The following is a 27,733-nucleotide window of genomic DNA, read 5'->3' as shown; positions in this document are numbered from 1 at the left end:
TGTACGGTGTTAGGGAGTGTTCTAATTTCATTCTTTTACATATAGCTGTCCAGTTTTCCCAGCACCACTTAATGAAGAGACTGTCTTTTCTCCATTGTATATCCTTGCCTCCTTTGTTGTACATTAGTTGACCGTAGGTTAGTGGGTTTACCTCTGGGCTTTCTATCTTGTTCCATCGATCTATGTTTCTGTTTTTGTGCCAGTACCATATTGTCTTGATTACTGTAGCTTTATAGTATAGTCTGAAGTCAGGGAGCCTGATTCCTCCAGCTCCATTTTTCTTTCTCAAGATTGCTTTGGCTATTTGGGGTCTTTTGTGTTTCCATACAAATTGTGAAATTTTTTGTTCTAGTTATGTGAAAAATGCCATTTGTAGTTTGATAGGGATTGCACTGAATCTGTAGATTGCTTTGGGTAGTATAGACAGTTTCATAATGTTGCTTCTTCCAATCCAAGAACATGGCAAATCTCTCCATCTGTTTGTATCACCTTTAATTTCTTTCATCAATGTCTTATAGTTTTCTGCATAGAGGTCTTCTGTCTCCTTAGGTAGGTTTATTCCTAGGTATTTTATTCTTTTTGTTGCAATGGTAAATGGGAGTGTTTCCCTAATTTCTCTTTCAGATTTTTCATCATTAGTGTATAGGAATGCAAGAGATTTCTGTGGAATAATTTTATATCCTGCTGCTTTACCAAATTCATTGATTAGCTCTAGTAGTTTTCTGGTAGCACCTTTGGGATTATGTATGTATAGTATCATGTCATCTGCAAACAGTGAGAGTTTTACTTCTTCTCTTCAAATTTGGATTCCGTTTATTTCTTTTTCTTCTCTGATTGCTGTGGCTAAAACTTCCAAAACTATGTTGAATAAGAGTGGTGAGAGTGGGCAACCTTGTCTTGTTCCTGATCTTAGAAGAAATGGTTTCAGTTTTTCACCATTGGGAATGATGTTGGCTGTGGATTTGTCATATATGTCCTTTATTATTTTGAGGTAAGTTCCCTCTATGCCTACTTTCTGGAGGGTTTTTTTCATAATGGGTATTGATTTTGTTGAAAGATTTTTCTGCATCTACTGAGATGATCTTATGGTTTTTCCCCTTTAGTTTGTTAATATGGTATATCACATTGATTGATTTGCGTATATTGAAGAATCCTTGCATTCCTGGAATAAACCCCACTTGATCATGGTGTATGATCCTTTTAATGTGCTGTTGGATTTTGTTTGCTAGTATTATGTTGAAGATTTTTGCATCTATGTTCATCAATGATATTGACCTGTAGTTTTCTTTTTTTGTGACATCTTTGTCTGGTTTTGGTCTCAGGGTGATGGTGGCCTCATAGAATGAGTTTAGGAAGGTTCCTCCCTCTGCTATATTTTGGAAGATTTTGAGAAGGATAGGTGTTAGCTCTCTTCTAAATGTTTGATGGAATTCACCTGTGAATCCATCTGGTCCTGGGCTTTTGTTTGTTGGAAGATTTTTAATCACAGTTTCAACTTCAGTGCTCGTGATTGGTCTGTTTATATTTTCTATTTCTTCCTGGTTCAGTCTCAGGAGGTTGTGCTTTCTAAGAATTTGTCTGTTTCTTCCAGGTTGTCATTTTATTGGCATATAGTTGCTTGTTGTAATCTCTTATGATCCTTTGTAATCCTGCAGTGTCAGTTGTCACTTCTTCTTTTTCCTTTCTAATTCTATTGATTTGAGTCTTCTCCCTTTTGTTCTTGATGAGTCTGGGTTTATCAATTTTGTTTATCTTCTCGAAGAACCAACTTTTAGTTTTATTGATCTTTGCTATCGTTTCCTTCATTTCTTTTTCATTTATTTCTGATCTGATCTTTATGATTTCTTTCCTTCTGCTAACTCTGGGGTTTTTCTGTTGTTCTTTCTCTAATTGCTTTAGGTGTAAGATTATGTTGTTTATCTGAGATGTTTCTTCTTTTTTGAGGTAGGACTGTATTGTTATAAACTTCCCTCTTAGAACTGCTTTTGCTGCATCCCATAGGTTTTGGGTTATCATGTTTTCATTGCCATTTGTTTCTCAGTATTTTTTGATTTCCTGTTTGATTTCTTCAGTGATCTCTTGGTTATTTAGTAGTGTATTGTTTAGCCTCCATGTGTTTGTATGTTTTACAGATTTTTTTTCCTGTAATTGATATCTAGTCTCACAGCATTGTGGTCAGAAAAGTTACTTGATACAATTTCAATTTTCTTAAATTTACTGAGGCTTCATTTATGATCCAAGGTATGATCTATCCTGGGAATGTTCTATGAGCACTTGAGAAGTAAGTGTAATCTACTGTTTTTGGATGGAATATCCTATAAATATCAATTAAGTCCATCTTGTTTAAAATATCATTTAAAGCTTGTGTTTCCTTATTTATTTTCATTTTAGATGATCTGTCAATTGGTGAAAGTGAGGTGTTAAAGTCTCCTATTATGATTGTGTTACTGTCGATTTCCCCTTTTATGGCTGTTAGCATTTGCCTTATGTATTAAGGTGCTCCTATATTAGGTGCATAAATATTTACAATTGTTATACCTTCTTCTTGGATTGATCCCTTGATCATTATGTAGTGTCCTTCTTTGTCTCTTGTAATAGTTTTTATTTTAAAGTCTATTTTGTCTGATATGAGAATTGCTACTCCAGGTTTCTTTTGATTTCCATTTGCATGGAATATCTTTTTCCATCCCCTCACTTTCAGACTGTATGTGTCCCTAGGTCTGAAGTGAGTCTCTTGTAGACAGCATATGTACGGGTCTTGTTTTTGTATCCATTTAGCTAGTCTACGTCTTTTGATTGGAGCATTTAATCCATTTACATTTAAGGTAGTTATTGATATGTATGTTCCTGTTACCATTTTCTTAATTGTTTTGGGTTTGTTATTGTAAGTCTTTTCCTTTCTTATGTTTCCTGCCTGGAGAAGTTCCTTTAGCATTTGTTGTAGAGCTGGTTTGGTGGTGCTGAATTCTCTTAGCTTTTGCTTATCTGTAAAGGTTTTACTTTCTTCATCGAATCTGAATGAGATCCTTGCTTGGTAGAGTAATCTTGGTTGTAGGTTTTTCCTTTTCATCACTTTAAATAGGTTTTGCCACTCCCTTCTGGCTTGCAGAGTTTCTGCTGAAAGATCAGCTGTTAACCTTATGGGGATTCCCTTGTATGTTATTTGTTGCTTTTCCCTTTCTGCTTTTAATATTTTTTCTTTGTATTTAACTTTTGATAGTTTGATTAACATGTGTCTTGGCATGTTTCTCCTTGGATTTATCCTGTATGGGACTCTCTGCGCTCCCTGGACTTGATTAGCTATTTCCTTACGCATATTAGGAAGGTTTTCAAGTATAATCTCTTCAAATATTTTCTCAGTCCCTTTCTTTTTCTCTTCTTCTTCTGAGACCCCTATAATTTGAATGTTGGTGTGTTTAATGTTGTCCCAGAGGTTTCTGAGATTGTCCTCAATTCTTTTCATTCTTTTTTTCTTTATTCTGCTCTGCAGTAGTTATTTCCACTAGTTTATCTTCCAGGTCACTTATCCGTTTTTCTGCCTCAGTTATTCTGCTATTGATTCCTTCAAGAGAATTTTTAATTTCATTTATAGTGTTGTTCATCATTGTTTGTTTGCTCTTTAGTTCTTCTAAGTCCATGTTAAACGTTTCTTGTATTTTCTCCATTCTATTTCCAAGATTTTAGATCATCTTTACTATCATTACTTTGAATTGTTTTTCAGGTAGACTGCCTATTTCCTCTTCATATGTTTGGTCTGGTGGGTTTTTACCTTGGTCCTTCATCTGCTGTGTGTTTCTCTTTCTTCTCATTTTGCTTAACTTACTGTGTTTGGGGTGTATGTTTCGCAGGCTGCAGGTTTGTAGTTCCCGTTGTTTTGGGTGTCTGCCCCCAGTGGCTAAGGTTGGTTCAGTGGGTTGTGTAGGCTTCCTGGTGGGGACTGGTGACTGTATTCTGGTGGATGAGGCTGGATCTTGTCTTTCTGGTGGGCAGGACCATGTCTGGTGGTATGTTTTAGGGTGTCTGTGAACTTAATATGATTTTAGGCAGCCTCTCTGCTAATGGGTGGGTCTGTGTTCCTGTCTTGGTAGTTGTTTGGCATGAGGTGTCCAGCACTGTAGCTTGCTGGTCGTTGAGTGGAGCTGGATCTTAGTGTTGAGATGGAGATCTCTGGGAGAGCTTTTGCCGTTTGATGTTACATGGGGCTGGGAGGTGTTTGGTGGACCAATGTCCTGAAGTCAGCTCTCCCACCTCAGAATCTCAGGCCTGACACCCGGCCAGAGCACCAAGACCCTGTCAACCACCCGGCTGCAAACATAGAGTCCTTTCCAATCTCAGCTCCCAAATGGCTAACTGTTTATTTCAGATGGGTAATTGCTGCCTTAAGCTGTTGGTGGCACTGTACCATCTACGTGTAAAATGCATACAGCACCATCAGGAGTTAGTCTTTGCCTTTCAGTGAGGGACACTGTGTTAGGCCTGATGTATATGAGGATGGAGAAGACAAGGTCACCTTGCCAGGAGTTTAGAGTTTGGTTAGGAGATAAGATGTATCCACAGGAATCAACATTATCCCAAGATGGTGAGAGCCAAGTGCAAATAAGGAAGTTCTTAGTTCAAAAGGAAAGTGACACTAAGGAAAGAGTTAATATTAATTGAGCAGCTGTCAGTGTATTTGCTTATTTAAATCCTCCCAAGGGATCCATGGGATTATATTATCCTCTTTTTTGGACCCAAGGAAGCTTCAGCTCAAGGAGGTTAATTTGCCCAAAACAAACCAGGTGGAGAGCTTGTGCAGGCTCCCTCTGTGGCATGTTGTGTTTTCATTAGTTGCTGTCTGCAATGACCCTCTCCCCCCAGCCAGTTCTTGATTAAATTGTGTTTTTGATGTCTCTCTATGTTCTCCATCCTGGATTACTAGCACTGCTGGTTCTGCCAACACTCCTTACGTCTGTCACCAGTCAGACCAAGCTGACCTACCTTTATCTGAACTAAACCTAAAGGTATTGACATAATTGAGCCTTTGGTTCTGTGTCTTCACTCTTGCTAAGTTAGGTGGCCCTTTTGTTTTTGTTGAGATACTTTGTGGTGTTTTGTTCTAGTTTTCCTGGTTTTTTTTTTTTAAATGAAAGTAATCTACCTTTTTTTAAAAAAATTAATTAATTAATTTTTGGCTGTGTTGGGTCTTCATTTCTGTGCGAGGGCTTTCTCTAGTTGTGGCAAGCGGGGGCCACTCTTCATGGCGGTGCGTGGGCCTCTCACTATCTCGGCCTCTCTCGTTGCGGAGCACAGGCTCCAGACACGCAGGCTCAGCAGTTGTGGCTCACGGCCTAGTTGCTCCGCGGCATGTGGGATCTTCCCAGACCAGGGCTCGAACCCGTGTCCCCTGCATTAGCAGGCAGATTCTCAACCACTGCGCCACCAGGGAAGCCCTAGTTTTCCTGTTTCTAATGGGCAAAGCTGCACCATTTTTACTGTTTGTGCCTCAGCTGGAAATGAGGCTTCAGCTTTAATTAACCCGAGCAATCTGCGGCAGTGACCAGAGTCTTCAAACCTACCTTTGAAACTTGACTGTGATGCTCTGGAACTAAGTGATGATGAAGTGGACAATGTTGTTGAGATTTAGGTGGGATTTAAAGGTGGAAGAAGGATCAAGTCCTCCCACAGTTTAGAGATACCATTTGAGGTTACTTTGAATTACTGGAAAGTTAAAAACGACACTGATGTAAAAGATGGAGCTTTAGAACACAAATAAGAGCGTAGTTTATTACTGTATTACCAATTTATCAGTGTTATTTTACATCTCTTTATAATTATTATTATTAATGGTATAATCAAAGTTTGATTTTTTTTTTTAATTACTCCCTCCTGAGTGCATTGTCATGTCAAGGGTTTTTAAACAGTTGCTAACATTTTAATATTATATTCTCATCACATGATTAACTGTCAATGTGTTCCTTGTGTGGAAAAAGTTTACGTGAGCTGAGTGTTCATTATCTTCACTTCAGGCAGTTTCAACAAGAAAGGAAATAAAAAAGAGCTCGGCAAGCATGTGGGCTTCTTGTCTTATGTAAGCTGGCTTACATCCCACCTCCTGTGGGTAGAGCAGAAAATGGAAGGGCAAGAAATGGTGGTGCTAAACTCCTACCCGTGGTTCCAGATGGAAAGAAGTAGGAATCCATCATGTTTATAAACTAGTGAAAGAAATGAATACATGCTCCAAGGCCACAATGTTTGCCCTTTCTGCTCCATACCTCCGATGGCTTACACATTTTAAATCCCCAAATGCTCTTCAAGAAAGAGGAGCAGTTTATCCTGGTCAAAGCACTTAGATAGAGTTATACAAACTTCATAGTCAAGAAATGAGACCTAGGACCTGGCTACATTTCAGAATTCCATTGTTGGCTTTTACTCTACAAAGATTCCAGGAGGTGGGAGACTAACAGGGTGTACTCCTAGATGTATACAAGATCCTGTAGGACTCAGGAAGCCACAAGGAATATGTCCTATGAATTTATCTGAACAATTAAATCCCTCAGCATCCTTCCTCCAGGAGAGGGTGTCCTGGCAGGGATCTTGGCCTAAGCATGAAACCTTTTTTTTTTTTATTTTAAATTTATATTTTGTTGTTTTCGCTTCATATTTTATTAAATTTCTAAACGGTTATTATAAACATTATTTTCAATGTTTCCCCCTTTTTCTTTTTTCAAATTTATTTATTTGGTTACACTGAGTCTTAGTTGCAGCAGGCATACTCCTTAGTTGTGGCACATGTGCTCCTTAGTTGTGGCCAGCGGGCTCCTTAGTTATGGTATGTGAACTCTTAGTTGCAGCATGCATGTGGGATCTAGTTCCCTGACCAGGGATCGAACCTGGGCCCCCTGCACTGGGAGTGTGGAGTCTTAGGCACTGAGCCACCAGGGAAATCCCTCCCCCTTTTTCTTTATCTTGAAAGGAAAGAAATACTGAGAATGGGAAGGCCTTGAAGAATAACAAAGAAGTGTTGCCTTTCTTGTCCAATCTCCCTGATCCCATAATTTTCATTCACAAAGAAGAGCAGAAGAACGTACCAGGTTGAGTGAATTATAGGAGCTAAGAACCAATGTACATGACATGAAAGGAACAAAGGGAGTAAAACATGAAAACTTGGTCTGGGGACAAGTTGTGAAGGGTCTTGAATGCCATAATAGTTGGAATTTGGACTTTGTTCCATGAGTAATAGGGAGCCCTCAAAGCCTTCAAAAGATGAGAGATGGGATCATACTTATCCTTTAATTAACTGGCTTTGGAATCAGTGTAGAGAATGGATTGGGAAGGCATCCAGAATACCAGTTAGGAGGTGGTTGAAATAGTTCAGGAAAGAAGATGATGGCACAAATTAAGGCAGTTTTGGTATAAATGAGCCATACTGGAAAAATTATGTTGGAGAAAGTATTTATGAGACTTAGTCATATGAGAGGCAAAAAGATAACTTGGAGAAAAATAATGCCCTAAATGATGAGCCTGAGACAAAAGGCTCATTAATCAAGAAGGAATTCATCGTAGGAGAGAAATTTAGTGTGTTTTGTGTTAGAAATGTTGAATTTGAAGTGTCCTTGTGACATCCAAATGAAGGTGTCCAGACAGTTAGAACCTTGGAGTTGGGGTTCAGCAAAAAAGTTGAGACTGAAGATGAATATTTGCAAGTCCTCGGTATAGTCCAGATAGGGGAAATCTCCTAAGTGGATGAGGTTGCCCACAGGGAGGTGGTCTAGCATGGAGGAAGAGATGGCCCAGGACAGAACCCTGTCGTGGAGGAGTTGCCGGGGAGACTAAGAAGGTACCATCTGAGATAAAAGGACCACATTGCAGAAGCCGAGGGAATCAACTCAAGAAGGAGCAGTTGTTGAGAAAGCACATTCAAAGGAAGCGTTAAGTTTTGGCCGTGAGGAAGTCACTGGTGGCCTTTTGAGAAGGCACTTGTCAAGGAACGAGAGGCCAGAATGGGGTCTTAGTTGTTGAGGCACGAACGGGAAGCAAGGAAGCATACAGGAGCACAAAGGCTGCTCTTGGGAGACTCTGTAGTGAAGGAAAGAAGGGAAATGTGGCTTGAAAGGAAAGAATTGCTATTTGCATAGTTCTCTAGTTTTTAAGCACTTTTCCATCTGTTAGACTACTTGATTCCCAGTACAATTCAGGAGGAAGGAAGGGCAAGTACTGATCTGCCTAGGAACAAGATGAGGTTAAAAAGAGATTAAAAGTCTTGCCCAAGGTCATCTGTAGCAAATAAATGGGAGAGCTGGATTTAGAATTCAGGTTATTTGGCTTGTAATACAATCATCTTTCCACTGCGCCCAAACAGAGCATCTCTAAAGTGTTTGCTCTATTTGGATATTGGATACTAGAGGGCATTAAACTCCTTCTTACAGGGGTTTTGATCTTATCTGGGGGGTAATGGGGGGCCACCGGAAGGTTTTGTGCAAGAGAAGGACATGTTTAAGTCAATGCCCGAGGGAGACAAATCTGGCAGTGAGGTGTAGGTTATCTTAGCGGAACAGACACCTCAGGGGTAAATCATTAGGACGTGGCTTCAAACTGGGACGCAGCTTAAATAAACATCAAATTACGGTGCTGAGAAAGTTACTTCCCATTCAGTTCTGTGGATCTTCTGTTTGTGTTAAGGAGAGGGACTCAGCTTGCCAGTATCTTTTTACACCCCTCAAACACTCTGTAAGCTCTTTTTTTCCCCCTAAATTCCTTTTTGAACAAAGAGAGAACAAGCCTCAGGCTGAGAACAACTTCAAGAAACTGTATTTTGCTAGACCTGAATTACATCGTTTTGTGTTCACTCTATTTTATGAGCACTTTCCAGTTGTGATAAGTAGTACTGATTTCTCATCTATTATAATGATAGAAACATTACTCTCAAATACATCTAAGTAAAAAAAGTCAGATTAAGGAAAAATATTAAGTCAATTTTAAGACAAATAGTGCATACATATGGGAAAGAAGCACTATGAATGTGCATTCTAATGACTATAAAGTTGGGGAACTTCTGGTCTTGGAGACTATTATAATAGGAGTAACGAGAATTTAGTCCAGGGTGAGATGATGACAGTGGAAACAAAGGAGGCTCTGATAGACATTTTAGGGGAGTTAGAGGAGAGGACAGTTATCTACGTGGGGTATTTTCTGCATAATTTCCCAGGATGCTTATGGCTGCAATAAGAGAAAACTTAAATGAAAAAGGCTTGTGCGATGCATTGAACTTATTTTCTAACAAGAAGCCCCAAGGTAAGGGGGCTCCAGGATTGGTTAAATCAGTGGCCCTTTGACATCACTAAGGACTCAGCTTCGCTCCACCTTCCAACCTCAGCAAATAAGCTCGTCCTCAGGGCCGCAAAGTGGCTGATGGTGGTTGGAGCAGTCCTATCCTGACATCTGATGCTTCAATGCAAGACAAACACATCTCTTCTGGAGACGAAGAGCAGAGGATGAAGAAATCTTTTCCCGAAGGCACCTCCACCAAAAGATTTTCCTGCAGGAATCATGTCACATATCAGGTGTAAACATTCACCGCAAAGGAGAATAAAATTAGCATAACTAATCTAGACTAATTAGGATTTATTCTCTGAGCTAGGGATACAGACCCTTTCCTGAGGGATGGCTTTCTCAAGGTAACAGGGGCTCCATTATCAAATATGGCCGGTAGGCAGTCAACCATTTACAACTTATACCAGTGGTTCTGAAATTTCTCAAATTAACCCTTGAACATAAGTGGGAAGTTCTTGAGGCTTGTGGTTCTTTTTTCAAAAAATTATTTGTCTCGGCTCTCCACGTGTTGGATTAAGGCAGAACGGAATACTTCCACTGCAAAATCAACTTCTGGTTTCGTGATGCACATCGAGGGTGCGATGCGGAATGTCTGAGGAGATAAAGGAAAATAGAGCAACGGATCATCATAGAATCAACTACGACTTCAAGGAAATGCATTAGATTAAGAATCGAACACCTTGTTTTCATGACATTCCTTATGTTTCCCTCAAGGGTTCGTCTCCTCCCTCCCCAGTGCTGTATCCAGGCCATTCATCCTCTAGTCTCAAAAATTCTGGTACCATCCGCTCGGCCCCTTTTCCTTTTTGTCACCTGCTGACCTCCTGGTCCTTCCACCACCTCCACTGAGGTCTTAGGCCTCTATCTACCCTCCGTTTCTGCCATCACCGAGGTTGCCTTCTGTGGCCCTGTGTGCAGCCCAACCAACTAGCGTCTCAGTTTCTTGATCACCACGACGCCAGGAACCTTCATCTGCATCCACTCACACCCCAGGCCAGCACCCCGGGCCTCCTCTTCACTTCTTCAATTTCTGATTCCCAGTGCATCTGCCCTTCCCATGAAAACTTCAGTCTCCTCCTCCCTCCATGAGCTTCAGGTCCGTCACCCCACTCAGATCTCGTCCTCCTGTTCCTACCCAGCTTGGAGCACAGGCTTGAGGACATGAACCCTTCTCTCACCTGCCCCCTCACTCTGCTTGCCTTCCTACCCTTCCTCTGCTGCACACACACAGCAAAGTCCCAGGTCCCATCAAAGCTCTAATAGAACTGTTTTGCTCCAACATAGAGAGCTGAGAAGTGGGAAAGAAAATCACACCGCTGGTGGACAGACACCACAAGGAAGGCAGGGTCCTACTTCTGCTGGTGTCCTAAATGTTCAGGTCCTCTCGCCTTTGCCATTCTAATTTCCATTCCTCTCACTTTCCTCACTCAGTTCCTACACCCCTCACTCTGTTTCATAGACAGTCTTGCCTCATGCTCCTCAGACACTGTCAAGCAAGACCTTTCTATAAACTTGCTTGCTCCCACGTGCATTCTTATATCCTAGGCTGAAGGTTCAAGGAACAAACCATCTACGATTCGACTCCAAATTTTCCACCTGTGCCTTTGGCCCTTGCTTCTCCCATCACCTTCCCTCCAGGAAACATCCCTGCATTCTCTTGCATCTTCACCTTCTCCTCAACTTCCCCTCAGCCTATAAACAAGCAGGCTTTGGGCTTCCCTGGTGGCGCAGTGGTTGAGAGTCCGCCTGCCGATGCAGGGGACACGGATTCATGCCCCGGTCCAGGAAGATCCCACATGCCGCGGAGCGGCTGGACCTGTGAGCCATGGCCGCTGAGCCTGTGCGTCCGGAGGCTGTGCTCCGCAACGGGAGAGGCCACAGCAGTGAGAGGCCCGCGTACCGCAAAAACAACAACAACAACAACAAAAACCAAGCAGGCTTACAGCTCTCATAATCTAAATCCAAACCACACATAAAACCACAGATAAAAATGTGTTGACCCTCCTGGTCTCTTCCAGCTACCATACAAATACTGTCCTTCCTTTCATCAAACTTATAAAAATAAAAGGACTGGTTGATGCTATTGGCCATTATTTTCCACTCTGCCTTCCCTCTATTCACATCTCAACTCATTGCAGCCTGGTTTGTGTCCCATCAACCTTCTGACCCCACCCTGGGGAATCCGACGGGCACATTCCAGCCCTCATCCTTTCTGGCCTTCTCTTCTGCATGTGGAACTTCTGTTGCTCCCCCTTCCAGAACCTCCCCACTCTGGCTCCCATGACTCCACACCCTCCTAGCTCTCCTCACAGCTCTCCACCCATTTTGTGTCTCCATCTGGGTACCTCTTATTCCACCTGCCCTTTAAAAGTTGACGTGACCCAGGTGTCTATCCTCATCCCTCTGCATTTCGCATCTAGACTCCCTTCCCAGAAGCTTTCCTCCTCTCCCCACTTCTATGCTGATGACCCCCAAATCGTGATCCTCACCTCGATTCTTTCCTCTGAGCTACAGACTTGTCTATAGATAGAAGGAGAGCAAGTTCAAAGCAGCACTCATCCCTTTATACCCAAGTCCTGGGCATTTCACTGCCACATTGCTCTCTGAATGTCTCCTCTATCCCTACGGCTGCTGGTCAAGTTCAGACAGCATCATTAGCCTCCACCTGGACTCCCGGCCTCCAGTCTCGTCCCCTCGGGTTTACTCTCCTCCGAGGACAGATTCAGAAATCAGACTGCCTGAATTTGGATCCTGGTTCTGCCACTTACTAACTGTGTGACTTGGGCAATTTACCTAGCCTCTCTGTGCCTCTTTTTCTTCATCTGTAAAATAAGGATAAGAGTACTTATTTCACAGGCGTATTGAGAGCATTAAATGAGTCAACATATGAAAAGCATTTAGAACAGTGTATACTATCCCTTCGTATGGTTATCGGCAAGCTCACTAGATTGTATTATCATTTTCTGTTTAAGTCTTTCTCCTCTGCCAGTCCCATGGAGGGAGGGACAGATCTTATTTCTCACTGTAGCTCTAGTATCCAGCCAAGCAGTGGCTGCCTAGGACTCAAGTGTGTGCCGGACGACTAAGCACTAACTAAGCAAGTAAACAATGAATCGTTTCTGTCTTGAGAAGTAGCCCGTCTTAGGATTTTGAATCATTAACTTACTCTGTCTGATTCATATAGAAAAATATCTGGGACCAGGACTAGAAAAAACTCAGCATTTCCCAGCAAAAGCGCTCATTCTGGTTTTGTTTGCTATGGTTTGGTTTGGGCTGGAAGAGCTTTCAGTCTGTTTGTTCACAGGCTGAGGGGAAGTTGAAATAAACTGCAGAAACAAGAGAACATCTGTTTTCCTAAGTGGAGGGTCAAGAGCACGGAGAGACATCTCATTCTCTAACCTTTAGGAAAGGAGGTGGGAAAAGGCTTGGGGGACAGATGAGCTTCTATAGAGATCTTGCCTAATAGCTCCCATTTTCTCTGTGAAGCACCAGGCGAGGGTGTTCGCTGAAATCAAGTGAGAGGCAGCAGTGAAGCAGGGAAACTAGGAAGAATGACGCATGTTTAAAACGGGAGAGAAGGATGCCGAAGGCCAAGAGCAAAGTAGGGGATGAGTAGGAGTGACCCTACATCTTAAATCTCGGCCCCGGAGCGAATCCCTGGAGAGGGTCCTGCTGGTGTGACGGATGGAGGAGCAGATCACTTTACAGTAGCAGCCCATGCCCGCGGCAGGGCCACACCAGGGTCCCGACCGTGGGGCTTGTACTTGGCTTTCCCAGGAAGGGGGCGGGGAGAGCTTGTTCTCTGCCTCTGCCAGCCTGAGGGTGAAGGGCACTGGGAGTGGCTGATTTTGAGTTCTGCATTAGGGACCTGGCCAGGCTGCCAGCACCATGACGTTGCTCCTGGCCACAGCGGCCACTAAGGCTTAGCAGGCTTGCGGGTCACAGAGTCAGAGCCCAGGGCTGAGTTAAAAAAGACTAGGACTGAGCTTTCAGAGGTTAGAACTAATTCACACGGGAGACAAACTGGGTACGCGTGACTGTTACGACACTATTATGACCTGCCTGTAAGTCCTCTGCTTTGTCTGTGCAGCTTTTTTGCCTCCTTAGACTGTCCTCTGTGTATATTCCCTGCCGAGCCGCGGTAACCAAACCATTTCACACAGCGCCCTCTAGTGGCCCGAGGGCTTCACTGTCCCTTTCTTTTGAAAACGTGTGAGCACTAAGCCTAGAGGAAGCGGAACTGGGTCCGCTAGCATAAGGGTGAAGAAAAGGGGCCAGAACTGGGACCTCAGGGAGATGCCTACCTAAAGTGATAGGTAAAGGCCAGCCTTCTTGTTACCTGAGAAAAATTGCCACCCCTGCCAATCAGAAGCCCCATGCGTTTGCAGTCCTGGTGGATTTGATTTACTTCTTCACGGGGAAGAGGCTGGCGGCTCGTCTGCAAATACATTTAAAAAATATTTGGCATTTGAATGATTCAAGACATTATTTCTAAGAGGAATAAAAAGCAACTCAAGCAATCAATGCTCTTCTCTCCCTCTCAACCTCTCTCCCCCAGTAATTGAATAAAGCTATTCATTGCTGAATTGGATTTCTTTCTGTGGGGGGTGTTATTGAAAATATTTGCTTTTATCCCAGTTCATCCCAAATTCCCAAAGACAAGATGAAGCTGAATATAGACCGTCAGTGAATCTTGGCTCTGCAGTTGGTTACCCTGGGAGCTTGGTTCTTTTTTTGTTTGTTTGTTTGTTTGTTTTGCTGTATGCGGGCCTCTCACTGTTGTGGCCTCTCCCGTTGCGGAGCACAGGCTCCGGACGTGCAGGCCCAGCGGCCATGGCTCACGGGCCCAGCCGCTCCGCGGCATGGGGGATCTTCCTGGACCGGGGCACGAACCCGTATCCCCTGCATCGGCAGACGGACTCTCAACCACTGTGCCACCAGGGAAGCCCGGGAGCTTGGTTCTTTAATAGCCGTATTTGGAGTTTGCTTTATTTATGTGGAAATTGTCCTCAGCTCTTCACTTTGTTTTGTCCATGTAAAAAATTCATTTCAAAGTCCAGGAAATGGCTGTGAAGTTGCACAAGGGCATGAACGGTCCAAGCTTTCTCTGGGCCATAGTATGGCCTGGGCAACTGGGGTGGGTCTGTTTGTCCTCATCTTCCCTGCTTGTGGAATTTGCTCTTTCTCACCCAAGACTTAATCCTCCAGGGTCAGGAAAGGTAAGCTCTCTGGAGCCTAGAGGATGTTTCAGGTCACTTGGCATCTGAAGGTTGTCCCTTCCTGTGGGCCCAGGTATTCCAGTACCCTTTTGATGACACTGGGCTGGGGACTTCTGAGTCTGTGAGCACAAATGCTCCAACTTAGTCAAGTCCATTGTGAAGCTTTAAGATAAAGAAAATACTATTCAAACTTTCCCACTACTAGATAATGGAGGACCAGGATGGGGAAAAGAACAGCATTTCCTCATTGATCCTAAAATGTCATCCTGCTTGCCCCTAATGTTCTCATGAGGAAAGACTAAAACACGACAATATAATTTAAGGCTAAACTGTGAAAGCTGGAAAGAAGTCAAACATGGTTTGGGGGACGAGAGGTCAGAGGTCAGAAAGGGTTCCTCAGGGGCAGTTGGGTTGATGGGCCTTGGTGGCTATCAAGGATCTGGAGAGGTGGACTTTGTTTGGCTTTAGCCTGGTCTGGGCCAGCACGCTCCCTGCTCCTTTGTGCATTCTATTACCCCCTGGGCTCAACTGCTATGACTAATTGAACATCTTGTAGGCATTCCGAAGAGAAAAGCACGGTCAGGAAAGCTAATGAGGCAAAGCCAGAGGACAGCCTGCCCGGGCCCTGTGCTCGGGTCTAAGTCCCAATCACTCCATAATCAAATGGGCGCGTTAGTAACTAACCTCTTCTCAGGGATGTAATGTAGCTTTGTGGTTATTTATTTATTTATTTTTTGCCGTTTTTGCGGGATAAGTCTTCATTTAAACAATTATAAAAGTAATGCAGGGTTATTGGGAAAAAGTCCTGAAAGCGATATGCAAATGCACTAAGTAAAAATGAAACGTTTCCCCTTCTCCAATCCTACTCCTAGGGATACCACCTGTTGGTAATTAGTGGGAACTAGACACTTTTTCTATGCATATACATACATTTAAATGCATATTTTAAAAAATGTCATACTTTATAATGTTCTGCAATTTGCTTTGAACAATTTACAATGTATCCCGAACATCTTTCCATGTCAGTGTATTTGGACCTAGTCTTCTTTTTTTAAAAATTTTATTTAGTTATTTTATTTCTTTTTGGCTGTGTCGGGTCTTAGTTGCAGCACTCAGGATCTTTCGTTAAGTCTCCCGGGCTCTTCCTTGTGGTGCACGACTTCTCTCTAGTTGTGGCTTGGGGGTTTTCTCTCTGTAGTTGCGGCGCGCAGGCTCCAGAGTGCGTGTGCTCTGTAGTTTGCGGCACGCAGGCTCTCTAGTTGAGACGTGTGAGCTCGGTAGTTGTGGTGCACGGGCTTAGCTGCCCTGCAGCATGTGGGATCTTAGTTCCCTGACCAGGGATCAAACCTGTGTCCTCTGCATTGTAAAGTGGATTCTTTACCATTGGATCACCAGGGAAGTCCCTGGACCTAGTCTTCTTAAAGATTACCTAGTATTTTGTTGTTTGTTGGTAGAGCAATTTGTTTAATCTCTTATTTTTGGACATTTATGTTATTTTCAATTTTTGTTTATGATCATAAGAATGCTGCAAACATCCCCACTCATTTATATCTTTACACACTTCTGTGAATATTTCTTTAGGACACATCACTCTAAGTGGAATGGCTAGGTCAAAATGTATACATGTAAAATTTTGATAGATACAGACAAATTTCTGTCCAAAGGGCTGTATCCAATTCACATCCTTACTAACTGCTCATGGGAGTTTTGATTCTGGGTTATACTGTATAGCATTAAAGCCAAGTTCTGAGCTGTTTTAATTACATGAATGTGGTCTGAAGTGTTGCAGGGGCCGGAAATCAATCAACAAACACGGATAAAGCACTCACCGTCTGTGTATTTCCTGGCCTCAAAAGTGTACAGTTTATTTAGGAAAAGAAGGTATTTATACGTGAAAACCGAGTCAACAAATACATGATTTGAAAGAGCCTTTCAAAGGAGCTCTTTAGACAGTGAGTGTGAGAGATTTTAATTTTTTCCGTAATACAGTTTGCACATCTTTCCATGTCACATGTATTTCTGTGCCATGTAGTATGGACGTACCATCCTTTAGCTTGCTCTGTATCAATGGGATTCTGATGTTTTATCATGACAACCCAAGTTCTGAAGAGCATCTCTGTTCACACATCTTGGAGTGCACAGAAGTTGGCTTCGGATTAGTGGGAAAGGGACGAACGCCCCCTCTTTCACTGGGCTTTCCTTGGTGGAGTCTGGGCTTTGAGGCATCTAGGCATCCTCGAGGGACCTCTTGTGGGGGGGAACTGGAATGGACTCTTCTGAGCCTTAAAACAGCCCTTGATGGAGCCCCAAGCTGAAGGTATGTTACGGCCTGCGAGCCAGAGGGCCTAGTCTCATGTTACTCTTATTTTCCTGCTGTCTTCCCTTAGCTTTCAAATCTGGTTCAAACGTTCCTGCTTTTCACTGGCTCTGCTGTGTGGTACTAATGGGAGAGTGTTATATCCATGGTCTAGTCTGAATATTGAGAGAACTGAACACAGTCCTTCTAGACTAGGATGGTGTGATGAGAGCCAACAGCAAGAAGTCACCCACGGATAAGAATTAGGGTGAAGGGGCTGGTCTGACTATTGATTCCTGTGCCAAGATTCCCCTGCTGTCACTCCCCCCAGAGGATCTAGATTTTGCGTTTATGGAGGATTGGGACAGTTTCCTACTGACATGGACCCTAGGGGCAGCAGTAACAACAGAGGGAAAGATTTGAGAAACACGGCAAAGAAAGAATCAATAAAACTTGACGTTAGAACTAAGGAGAGGGAAGGGGTCACAGATTATCTTGTGGTTTTGAGGCTAGGGAATTGGGAGAACAGTGGAGGGTGAAAAACAGACACAGTGACCTTGTGAAGAATCACTGGCTTAAGGGCAATGCTAAGTTCAATTGTCATATCGAGTTTGAGGTCACCTTGCAGTAGGTCATCAGAAAGTCACATTCCGCCCTTGTTACTTGGGAGATAGAAGTCCATTCACAAACAAACAAACAAACATATACAAAACCCTATAAATCTTTAACATCCTCGCCCCAAACCAACACCACAACTTTCTCCTGGCCCTTCCCCCTTACTTCCACTAGCTCTCTGTCCCCCTGCCCCTCCCCCAATAATTTCCTCCCTTCCTTATATTTCTAATTCAAAATATTCATTACCATTGCTCTTTGCCTAGTCTGGCAAGAATAACATCAACTCCCCTTTGCAAATGCTCTTTTGCATCTAGGACTCTCGATGACCAGCTAGCCTGTCCTTCATACTCAACACTCCCGACTCATCTCTAATGAGCTTTGCTCAGTCTTGCTGTCCTTGTGTGCTCTCTTCCTGAGAATGAATGAGCTTGTAGCTGAGGCTTCCTACTTTAACTCTTGCCGCCCCCTGAGAAGCTGCAGAGAGAACAGCAGATCACAACCTACCTTATCCTTCACCATCTCTATTCCTATCATGAGGCCTTTGCCTCGGACGTCTCCAACGATTTCAAATTCATCCCTCAGCTTAGCAAACTTCAGTAACATATAGGTGCCAACTTCCTGGCTGTTTTCTTGTAGATTTTCTTCTTTAATTACCTGTTGAGAGAAATCCCCAAATGACCTTGCATTAAAAAAGTTTTAACGGACTGAGAAACATGGAGAAATAAATGTATGTGAACCTCTTTACAAAAACTTGACCAGACAAATGGAACCCAAAGTCTAGTATGGCCATAACTTGTCCTACAAAAAGATCTGCTGTAGGGAGAAAAAAAATTCTTGGTAGAGGGGATGCTTCCCCCCTACTCTCCTCATCTTCAGCGGTGGGTAAAAATTTAGGAAAAAATAAAAGAGACGTCTCAGTGTTGAGCTCTTTGTGGGCCCGGAGTCAGGGCACCTGAGATATATATTCAATAAAAGGATTTTCACCTACTTCCACCCACAGCAGAGACCTGTGATTCCTGACCAAACACAAGCAGTATACTACACTTATAACCAGCTGATAATAACTGCATGACTCCAGGCAGAACCTGATGTTTTTAAGACCTACTTGTTCACCTAAATCCTCTCTATCTGCTAAATTGGTTGAGGTGACACAGGACTTAAAAAATGTAAGCTGGCAATGTCTACAGAATGAAATAAATGACACATCCTACTTACACTTTCTCATTTTGAGATTTAATCATATTTGAAGATACTTTTTAATTTGCAAGGGCAGCTTTTACTTACTTATTTTTATTGAAAAATGTTTTAAATTTAATTTTTTTGAATAAGTGAATCACGTGCCTCGTTCAAACATCAGAAAGTACAGAAGCGTAGAGTAGAATGAGCCTCACTGATCCCTGTTCCCCAGCCACCAAGTTTCCTTCTCCGCAAAAAACCATTGTTATTAATTTCTTGGACATTCTTCCAGAAATACGTTACACTTTTAAGCAAACGCCATTATGCATATAAGCAAGGGCATTTAAAAAAATCTTTTCAACAGATGAGACCTCAGGCAAAATCAATGGCCTGGAGCTGAACCACAGCTGAATCACCTTGTTGGAATTGCATAGAACTCACTTGCTCTTTCCTCTTTTAATTTATGACAGTACAACAAAAATAAGGAAGCATATACAAAACAGGACCAAAATTAAACTGAAATCAAGGATAGCCATTGGCAAATATCCATAAAATACCGCTCAAATGACAAATTTCAGTGCTACCAGCTAGCTAGGGAAATTCTTATATTTCCCATGTATGTGAGGTTTATTACATATTATTTCATATCCAGTACTTGAAGCACACACAGTAGATCTTAAAAAGGGGGAGGGGGCAGAATAATAACTGGAAATCTAACTTAAATTCATGGACTAGGAATTAACTCTTCACTTTAATCATGAAATGTGATAGAGTTCTAATAATGTGTGTGTAGTTTTGAGGTAGTCGTTTGGTGAAATGAGTGATGTTGATGCGATTGCTGGAAAGTACCTCAAGCACTGATGATCCAATGGCGCAGGCCATGGGGTTCCCTCCGAAGGTATTGAAGTGAAGCAGGCGTTTAGCCAAAGACTTGGCAATCTCTGGAGGGGGTGGAGAATAAAAGTGGATAAAGGGTGACACATTCCTATCTATAATCGCCCATCATGCATTTGGATTATATTTACCTTCATGTTGTATATGTACGTGTAATATATTTCATGGCGTCCAATTCATTCTTCACTCACCAGATAGTGGATGTTATGGTTGGAATTGTGTCTCTTCCTTTCCCACCCCAATTCATACATTGAAGCCCTAACCCGCAATGTGACTGTAATTGAAGGTAGGGCCTTTAAGGAGGTAATTAAGGTCATAAGGGTGGGGCCCTAATCCAATAGGATTGGTATTCTCCTAAGAAGAGACATCAGAGCCCTTTCTAGCTGTGGAAAAGGACATGTGAGGACACAGCAAGAAGGTGTTCATCTGCAAGAGAGATCTCACCCAAAACCAACTCTGCTCATACCTTGATCTTGGATTTCAGCCTCTAGACCTGTGAGAGGATAAGCCCAAGCTGACTAATATGGTGGATAAGGAAAAATTGCTTATTTATTCAATGAGAAGTTTAATAATAAAAATCTTTAATGTGTTGTATGAATTGAAAAGTACTTTAAAACTTGATTTATGGGAACTTACATGGAACCTTCATTAGCTAAGCCTTTTTTCTATATTCCACTCTTGGGACTAAGAAGGAAATATTTTTTTAAAAATCTCATATCAAGGATTTCATAATATAATTTCAAGATTGTTTCAGGGTTAGTATATATTCAGTTCATTATACTTCACATTCTACATCCACATTTTAGTAAAGTTTTTCATTCAATAAAAACACTGAGGGATTCCCTGGTGGCACAGTGGTTGAGAGTCCGCCTGCCGATGCAGGGGACATGGGTTTGTGCCCCGGTCCGGGAAGATCCCACATACCGCGGAGCGGCTGGGCCCGTGAGCCATGGCCGCTGAGGCTGCGCGTCCGGAGCCTGTGCTCCGCAACGGGAGAGGCCACAACAGTGAGAGGCCTGCGTACCGAAAAAAAAAAAAAAACAAAACACTGAACTCTTACAAGGCACTTAATTATACTTTGGAGCCTCTCAAGTATGCTTACTATTGGTTGGAAAAACAAATGAAATAATTTTAAGATTTTCAACACTAAATGGTTCATAAAATTCTTTTCTGTAAAACCTCACTAAAATGGGAAATACAGCTAATTCTAATGTTCATTTTATAGAATGTTAGAGCAAAGTGAGATTGTATTGTCTTTAGCTGTTTTGCTGATGATCAACAGAGAAAACTATCACCTGGACCTTGAGTCTATAGCTTATTGGTGTGGCAAGACTAGGTCAGGGTGTCCTTCAAGAATATGATTCCCTTGGAAACTTCAGCACTGGCTTCAGGTTGTTTAGCAAGGATCTCTTGTGTTGGTTTTGTTTTTGTGGCACGTTTGCCTAGACGTTGTCAGTAGAGTAGAACCCTGCATTTCATTGTGGGTCTGGGAGAATTAGTCTTCTCTACAGCAAGAGCAAAAAGGGCTGGTTTTCTTCCATCTCTTCTACCATCTGGCAGACAGTTTCCCTTTTTCATTGCTTGGGAATCCCATCACTGTCTCTAGCCCACACAAGTTCCAATACACATGTTTTCTGCCATTGCTGATGCAGGAGACCCAGAAGCAGACAAAAACTGCCTGTAGTTCCTACCTGGAGTTGTCACAACTGCTGCCATGGGAAAGCCATTCCCAATCCCTTTAGCCATGGTGACAATATCTGGCAGGACACCGTGCGTTTGGAAGCCCCAGAAGTGAGAACCCAACCTTCCAAATCCTGTCTGCACCTGTGAAAACAAGTCCCAAATCATTGGAAAGCTTTCAAAGAAATGTTGGTTTTTTCTTGACTCTCTGGTCTCTTCTCTTTCCTCCTCTTCCATCTCCTCCTTCCTAACATCATCATCATCATCAGTCATCATCATCACCATCCTCATACTATTATGGAGAAAGCACTTATTCTGCACCTGACCTTTTATTTTTATTTTTTTAACATCTTTATTGGGGTATAATTGCTTTACAATGGTGTGTTAGTTTCTGCTTTATAACAAAGTGAATCAGTTATACATATACATATGTTCCCATATCTCTTCCCTCTTGCGTCTCCCTCCCTCCCACCCTCCCTATCCCACCCCTCCAGGCTGCACCTGACCTTTTAGGCACCAAAAGCTGGTTACTAGCATTGTGTGGTTCTAGACATGGTTTTTAACTCCTCTGAATCCATGTTAACCCTGTTGAGTGGAAACAATAGCAATACATCACAGGGCTGCTGTGAGGGTCATATACATAATGCATGTGAAAAAGGTGATTGTGATTAGCAATCCTTGATAAGGATCTCCTATGTGTAAAGCTGTGTCTGCCCCAGGCTGGATGAAGCAGGAGTTACAGTAAGCAAATTGGTGCTGGGGTGCCCACTACCCAGCCCAGACAGGCTGGTTGTCCTTTTCCCTGTGATTTCTTTTTCCTCCTGGGAATTAGTCATGAGGAGGACCCAGCTGAGTCAGTTAAGTCAGGATGGAGCTAAGTTGAACTTAGTCGTTTTGTGCATGCTGTTTCCTCTTTCTAGAAAGCCCTCTCCCCGCTTCTTCATCTCACTAACTCCTCTTCTCTTTCAAGACACAGTTTCATCATTATTCGGCATAGGAAGATTCTCCTGAGCTGCACTAGGGCCCCCACTCAAGGCACCTAAGCTGCCGTCAGAACTTCTCACCTTGGACTACTATCACCAGCATACATGTATCTTATTTTTCTCTTTATCCACAATACCTAGCAGAGTGCCTGATAAAAGTAGACACTTAGTGTTTGTAGAATGGATAAAAAAGTGGCGGAAGTGCCTAAGTGAATAAAGCCACACAAACATTTCTATGCAAATTTTCGCCAGAGCCTTTTTGGTGAAGGTTCCTTGATCTCCTTCTGGTTCTCAGTCTCCTGGGCTGTCTGTCTATCTCTCTCTCTACACATACACACATTGCAGGTCTGGGGTAGAGGTGTGGGCACTTGAAGCTGATTCTGAAATGCACTTGAAAGAGCAAGGGTCCTTCTCAGGCTTCCTGATTATTTTCTTGCTCTCTCCAGGGTGCTGCTGCAAAGGCAGATGTTGGGGGTTACAATTAGACGAGAGTGAACAACGTAGGAGAAGAGCTTAGACGTGGGAGTCAGACAGACGTGGGCTCGAATCCTGGGTCTCCGACTTCCTAGTTACGGGCCTCTGGACAAGCTGATGAATTTGCCCAAATGAGATAACATAGGAAGAGTTCATGGCAAATCCATCCATTTTGCCTTTCTGCCTATCTTAATTTTTCACTTCATCTATCAAAGTACCATCAATGAATGGTGAAAGATCAGACTGCTTGGACAACACGTGAAATTATGTAGGACCATAAACCGTGTTTAGCCACCTAAGAAGTATCAGTTCCACAGAATCTTTTAGTTGAACAGAGATGATTCATTCTTTTTTTTTTTTTTTTTTTTTTTTGGCGGTACACGGGCCTCTCACTGTTGTGGCCTCTCCCGTTGCGGAGCACAGGCTCCGGATGCACAGGCTCAGCGGCCATGGCTCATGGGTCCAGCCGCTCTGCGGCATGTGGGATCTCCCCAGACTGGGGCACGAGCCCGCGTTCCCTGCATCGGCAGGCGGACTCTCAACCACTGCGCCACCAGGGAAGCCCACATGTGTCTTTTTGAATTATGTTTTTCTCTGGGTATATGTCCAGTAGTGGGATTTCTGGATCATGTGGTAATTCTATTTTCAGTTTTTTAAGGAAGCTCCATACTCTTCTCCATAGTGGCTGTATTAATTTACATTCCCACCAACAGTGCAAGAGGGGTCCCTTTTCTCCGTATCCTCTCCAGCATTTGTTGTTTGTAGATTTTCTGATGATGCCCATTCTAACTGGTGTGAGGTGATACCTCACTGTAGTTTTGATTTGCATTTCTCTAATAATTAGTGATGTTGAGCAGCTTTTCATGTGCTTCTTGGCCATCTGTATGTCTCCTTTGGAGAAATGTCTGTTAAGGTCTTCTGCCCATTTTTGGATTGGGTTGTTTGTTTTTTTTGATATTGAGCTGCATGAGCTGTCTATATATTTTGGAGATTAATCCTTTGCCCATTGATTCGTTTGCAAATATTTTCTCCCATTCTGAGGGTTGTCTTTTCACCTTGTTTATGGTTTCCTTTGCTGTGTAAAAGCTTTGAAGTTTCATTAGGCCCCGTTTGTTTACTTCTGTTTTTATTTCCATTTCTCTAGGAGGTGGGTCAAAAAGGATCTTGCTGTGATTTATGTCAAAGAGTGTTCTTCCTATGTTTTCCTCTAAGAGTTTTATAGTGTCCAGTCTTACATTTAGGTCTGTAATCCATTTTGAGTTTATTTTTGTGTATGGCGTTAAGGAGTGTTCTAATTTCATTCTTTTACATGTAGCTGTCCAGCTTTCCCAGCACCACTTATTGAAGAGACTGTCTTTTCTCCATTTTATATCCTTGCCTCCTTTGTCATAGATTAGTTGACCATAGGTGCGTGGGTTCATCTCTGGGCTTTCTATCTTGTTGCATTGATGTATGTTTCTGTTTTTGTGCCAGTACGTATTGTCTTGATTACTGTAGCTTTATAGTATAGTCTGAAGTCAGGGAGTCTGATTCCTCCAGCTCTGTTTTTTTCCCTCAAGCCTGCTTTGACTATTCAGGGTCTTTTTTGTCTCCATACAAATTTTAAGATATTTTGTTCTACTTCCGTAAAAAATGCCATTGGTAATTTCCTAGGGATTGCATTGAATCTGTAGATTGCTTTGGGTAGTATAGTGATTTTCGCAATTGATTCTTCCAATCCAAGAACATGGTATGTCTCTGCATCTGTTGGCATCATCTTTAATTTCTTTCATCAGTGTCTTATAGTTTTCTGTATACAGGTCTTTTGTCTCCCTAGGTAGGTTTATTCCTAGGTATTTTATTCTTTTTTGCAATGGTAAATGGGACTGTTTCCTTACTTTCTCTTTCAGAATTTTCATCATTAGTGTATAGGAATGCAAGAGATTTCTGTGCATTAATTTTGTATCCTGCTACTTTACCAAATGCATTGATTAGCTCTAGTAGTTTTCTGGTGGCATCTTTAGGATTCTCTATGTATAGTATCATGTCATCTCCAAACAGTGACAGTTTTACTTCTTCTTTTCCAATTTGTATTCCTTTTATTTCTTTTTCTTTTCTGATTGCCATGGCTAGGACTTCCAAAACTATGTTGAATAATAGTGGTGAGAGTGGACAACCTTGTCTTGTTCCTGATCTTAGAGGAAATGGTTTCAGTTTTTCACCATTGAGAATGATGTTTGCTGTGGGTTTGTCATATATGGCCTTAATTATGTTGAGGTAGGTTCCCTCTGTGCCCACTTTCTGGAGAGTTTTTATCATAAATGGGTGTTGAATGCTGTCGAAAGATTTTTCTGCATCTATTGAGGTGATCATATGGTTTTTCTTCTTCAATTTGTTAATATGGTGTATCACATTGATTGAGTTGTGTATATTAAAGAATCCTTGCATCCCTGGGATAAATCCCACTCGATCATGGTGTATGATTCTTTTCATGTGTTGTTGGATTCTGTTTGTTAGTATTTTGTTGAGGATTTTTGCATCTATATTCATCAGTGATATTGGTCTGTAATTTTCTTTTTTTGTAGTATCTCTGTCTGGTTTTGGTATCAGAGTGATGGTGGCCTCATAGAATGAGTTTGGGAGTGTTCCTTCCTCTGCAAATTTTTGGAAGAGTTTGAGAAGGATGGGTGTTAGCTCTTCTCTAAATGTTTGATAGAATTCACCTGTGAAGCCATCTGGTCCTGGACTTTTGTTTGTTGGAAGATTTTTAATCACAGTTTCAATTTCATTACTTTTGATTGGTCTGCTCATATTTTCTATTTCTTCCTGGTTCAGTCTTGGAAGGTTATACCTTTCTAAGAATTTGTCCATTTCTTCCAGGTTGTCCATTTTATTGGCATAGAGTTGCTTATAGTAGTCTCTTAGGATGCTTTGTATTTCTGCCATGTCTGTTGTAACTTCTCCGTTTTCATTTCTAATTTTATTGATTTGATTCCTCTTCCTCTTTTTCTTGATGAGTCTGGCTAATGGCTTATCAATTTTTTTAATCTTCTCAAAGAACCAGCTTTTAGTTTTATTTATCTTTGCTATTGTTTTCTTTGTTTCTATTTCATTTATTTCTGCTCTGCTCTTTATGATTTCTTTCCTTTTGCTAACTATGGGTGTTGTTTGTTCTTCTTTCTCTAGTTCCTTTAGGTGTAAGGTTAGATTGTTTATTTGAGTTGTTTCTTATTTCTTGTGGTAGGCTTGTATAGCTATAAACTTCCTTTTTAGAACTGCTTTTGCTGCATCCCATAGGTTTTGGATTGTCGTGTTTTCATTGTCATTTGTCTCTAGGTATTTTTTGATTTCCTCTTTGATTTCTTCAGTGATCTCTTGGTTATTTAGTAACGTATTGTTTAGCCTCCATGTGTTTGTGTTTTTTACATTTTTTCCCCCTGTAATTCATTTCTAATCTCATAGGGTTGTGGTCAGAAAAGATGCTTGATATGATTTCAATTTTCTTAAATTTACTGAGGCTTGATTTATGATTCAAGATGTGATCTATCCTGGAGAATGTTCCGTGCCCACTTGAGAAGAAAGTGTAATCTGCTGTTTTTGGATGTAATGTCCTATAAATAGGAATTAAATCTATCTGGTCTATTGTGTCATTTAAAGCTTGTGTTTCCTTATTTATTTTCATTTTGGATGATCTGTCCATTGGTGTACATGAGATGTTAAAGTCCCCCACTGTTATTGGGTTACTGTAAATTTCCTCTTTTATAGCTGTTAGCAGTTGCCTTATGTATTGAGGTGCTCCTTTGTTGGGTGCATATATATTTATAATTGTCATATCTTTTTTGTGGATTGATCCCTTGATCATTATGTAGTGTCCTTCCTTGTCTCTTGGAACATTGTTTATTTTAAAATCTATTTTATCTGATATGAGTATTGCTATTCCAGCTTTCTTTTGATTTCCATTTGCATGGAATATCTTTTTCCATCCCCTCACTTTCAGTCTGTATGTGTTCCTAGGTCTGAAGTGGGTCTCTTGTAGACAGCGTATATATGGGTCTTGTTTTTGTATCCATTCAGCAAGCCTGTGTCTTTTGGTTGGAGCGTTTAATCCATTCACGTTTAAGGTAATTATCGATATGTATGTTCCTATGACCATTTTCTTAATTGTTTTGGGTTTGTTTTTGTAGGTCCTTTTCTTCTCTTGTGTTTCCCACTTAGAGAAGTTCCTTTAGCATTTGTTGTAGAGCTGGTTTGGTGCTGCTGAATTCTCTTAGCTTTTGTTTGTCTGTAAAGCTTTTGATTTCTCCATTGAATCTGAATGAGATCCTTGTCAGGTAGAGTAATCTTGGTTGTAGGTTCTTTCCTTTCATCACTTTAAGTATATCATGCCACTCCCTTCTGGCTTGTAGAGTTTCTGCTGAGAAATCAGCTGTTAACCTTATGGGAGTTCCGTTGTATATTATTTGTCATTTTTCCCTTGCTGCTTTCAATAATTTTTCTTTGTCTTTAATTTTTGCCAATTTGATTACTATGTGTCTTGGCTTGTTTCTCCTTGGGTTCATTCTGTATGGGACTCACTGCGCTTCCTGGACTTGGGTGGCTGTTTCCTTTCCCATGTTAGGGAAGTTTTTGACTGTAATCTCTTCAAATATTTTTCTTGGGTCCTTTCTCTCTCTCTTCTCCTTCTGGGACACCTATAATGCAAATGTTGTTGCATTTAATGTTGTCCCAGAGGTCTCTTAGGCTGTCATCATTTCTTTTCATTCTTTTTTCTTTATTCTGTTCTGCAGCAGTGAATTCCACCATTCTGTCTTCCAGGTCACTTATCCCTTCTTCTGCCTCAGTTATTCTGCTATTGATTCCTTCTAGTGTAGTTTTCATTTCAGTTATTGTATTGTTCATCTCTGTTTGTTTGTTCGTTAATTCTTCTAGGTCTTTTAAAGACATTTCTTGCATCTTCTCGATCTTTACCTCTATTCTTTTTCCGAGGTCCTGGATCATCTTCACTATCATTATTCTGAATTCTTTTTCTGGAAGGTTGCCTATCTCCACTTCATTTAATTGTTTTTCTGGGGTTTTATCTTGTTCCTTCATCTGGTGCATAGCTCTCT

At 41.7% G+C, this 27,733-nt stretch overlaps 1 protein-coding gene across 2 annotated transcripts in view; it reads right to left on the bottom strand.

Moving 5' to 3' along the window:
• Window positions 1-6,619: 6,619 nt before the first annotated feature.
• The window catches only part of AGXT2 (alanine--glyoxylate aminotransferase 2), a 47,203-nt gene continuing 26,089 nt past the window's right edge, over window positions 6,620-27,733 (bottom strand). For both annotated transcript variants that reach the window (XM_060009606.1, XM_060009607.1), the window contains exons 10-14: window positions 21,201-21,333; window positions 19,465-19,556; window positions 17,944-18,093; window positions 13,649-13,747; window positions 6,620-9,901 (exon numbers count right to left, since the gene is read on the bottom strand). In XM_060009606.1, the coding sequence (XP_059865589.1) occupies window positions 9,794-9,901; window positions 13,649-13,747; window positions 17,944-18,093; window positions 19,465-19,556; window positions 21,201-21,333 (582 nt within the window). In that variant the 3' untranslated portion in view covers window positions 6,620-9,793. The remainder of the gene's footprint in view (window positions 9,902-13,648; window positions 13,748-17,943; window positions 18,094-19,464; window positions 19,557-21,200; window positions 21,334-27,733) is intronic.

This window comes from Delphinus delphis, chromosome 3, assembly GCF_949987515.2.
Source record: "Delphinus delphis chromosome 3, mDelDel1.2, whole genome shotgun sequence".
Lineage (NCBI taxonomy): Eukaryota > Metazoa > Chordata > Mammalia > Artiodactyla > Delphinidae > Delphinus > Delphinus delphis.
The sequence above is the reverse complement of the archived record's forward strand: the minus strand, read 5'-3'. Positions and strand labels throughout refer to the sequence as shown.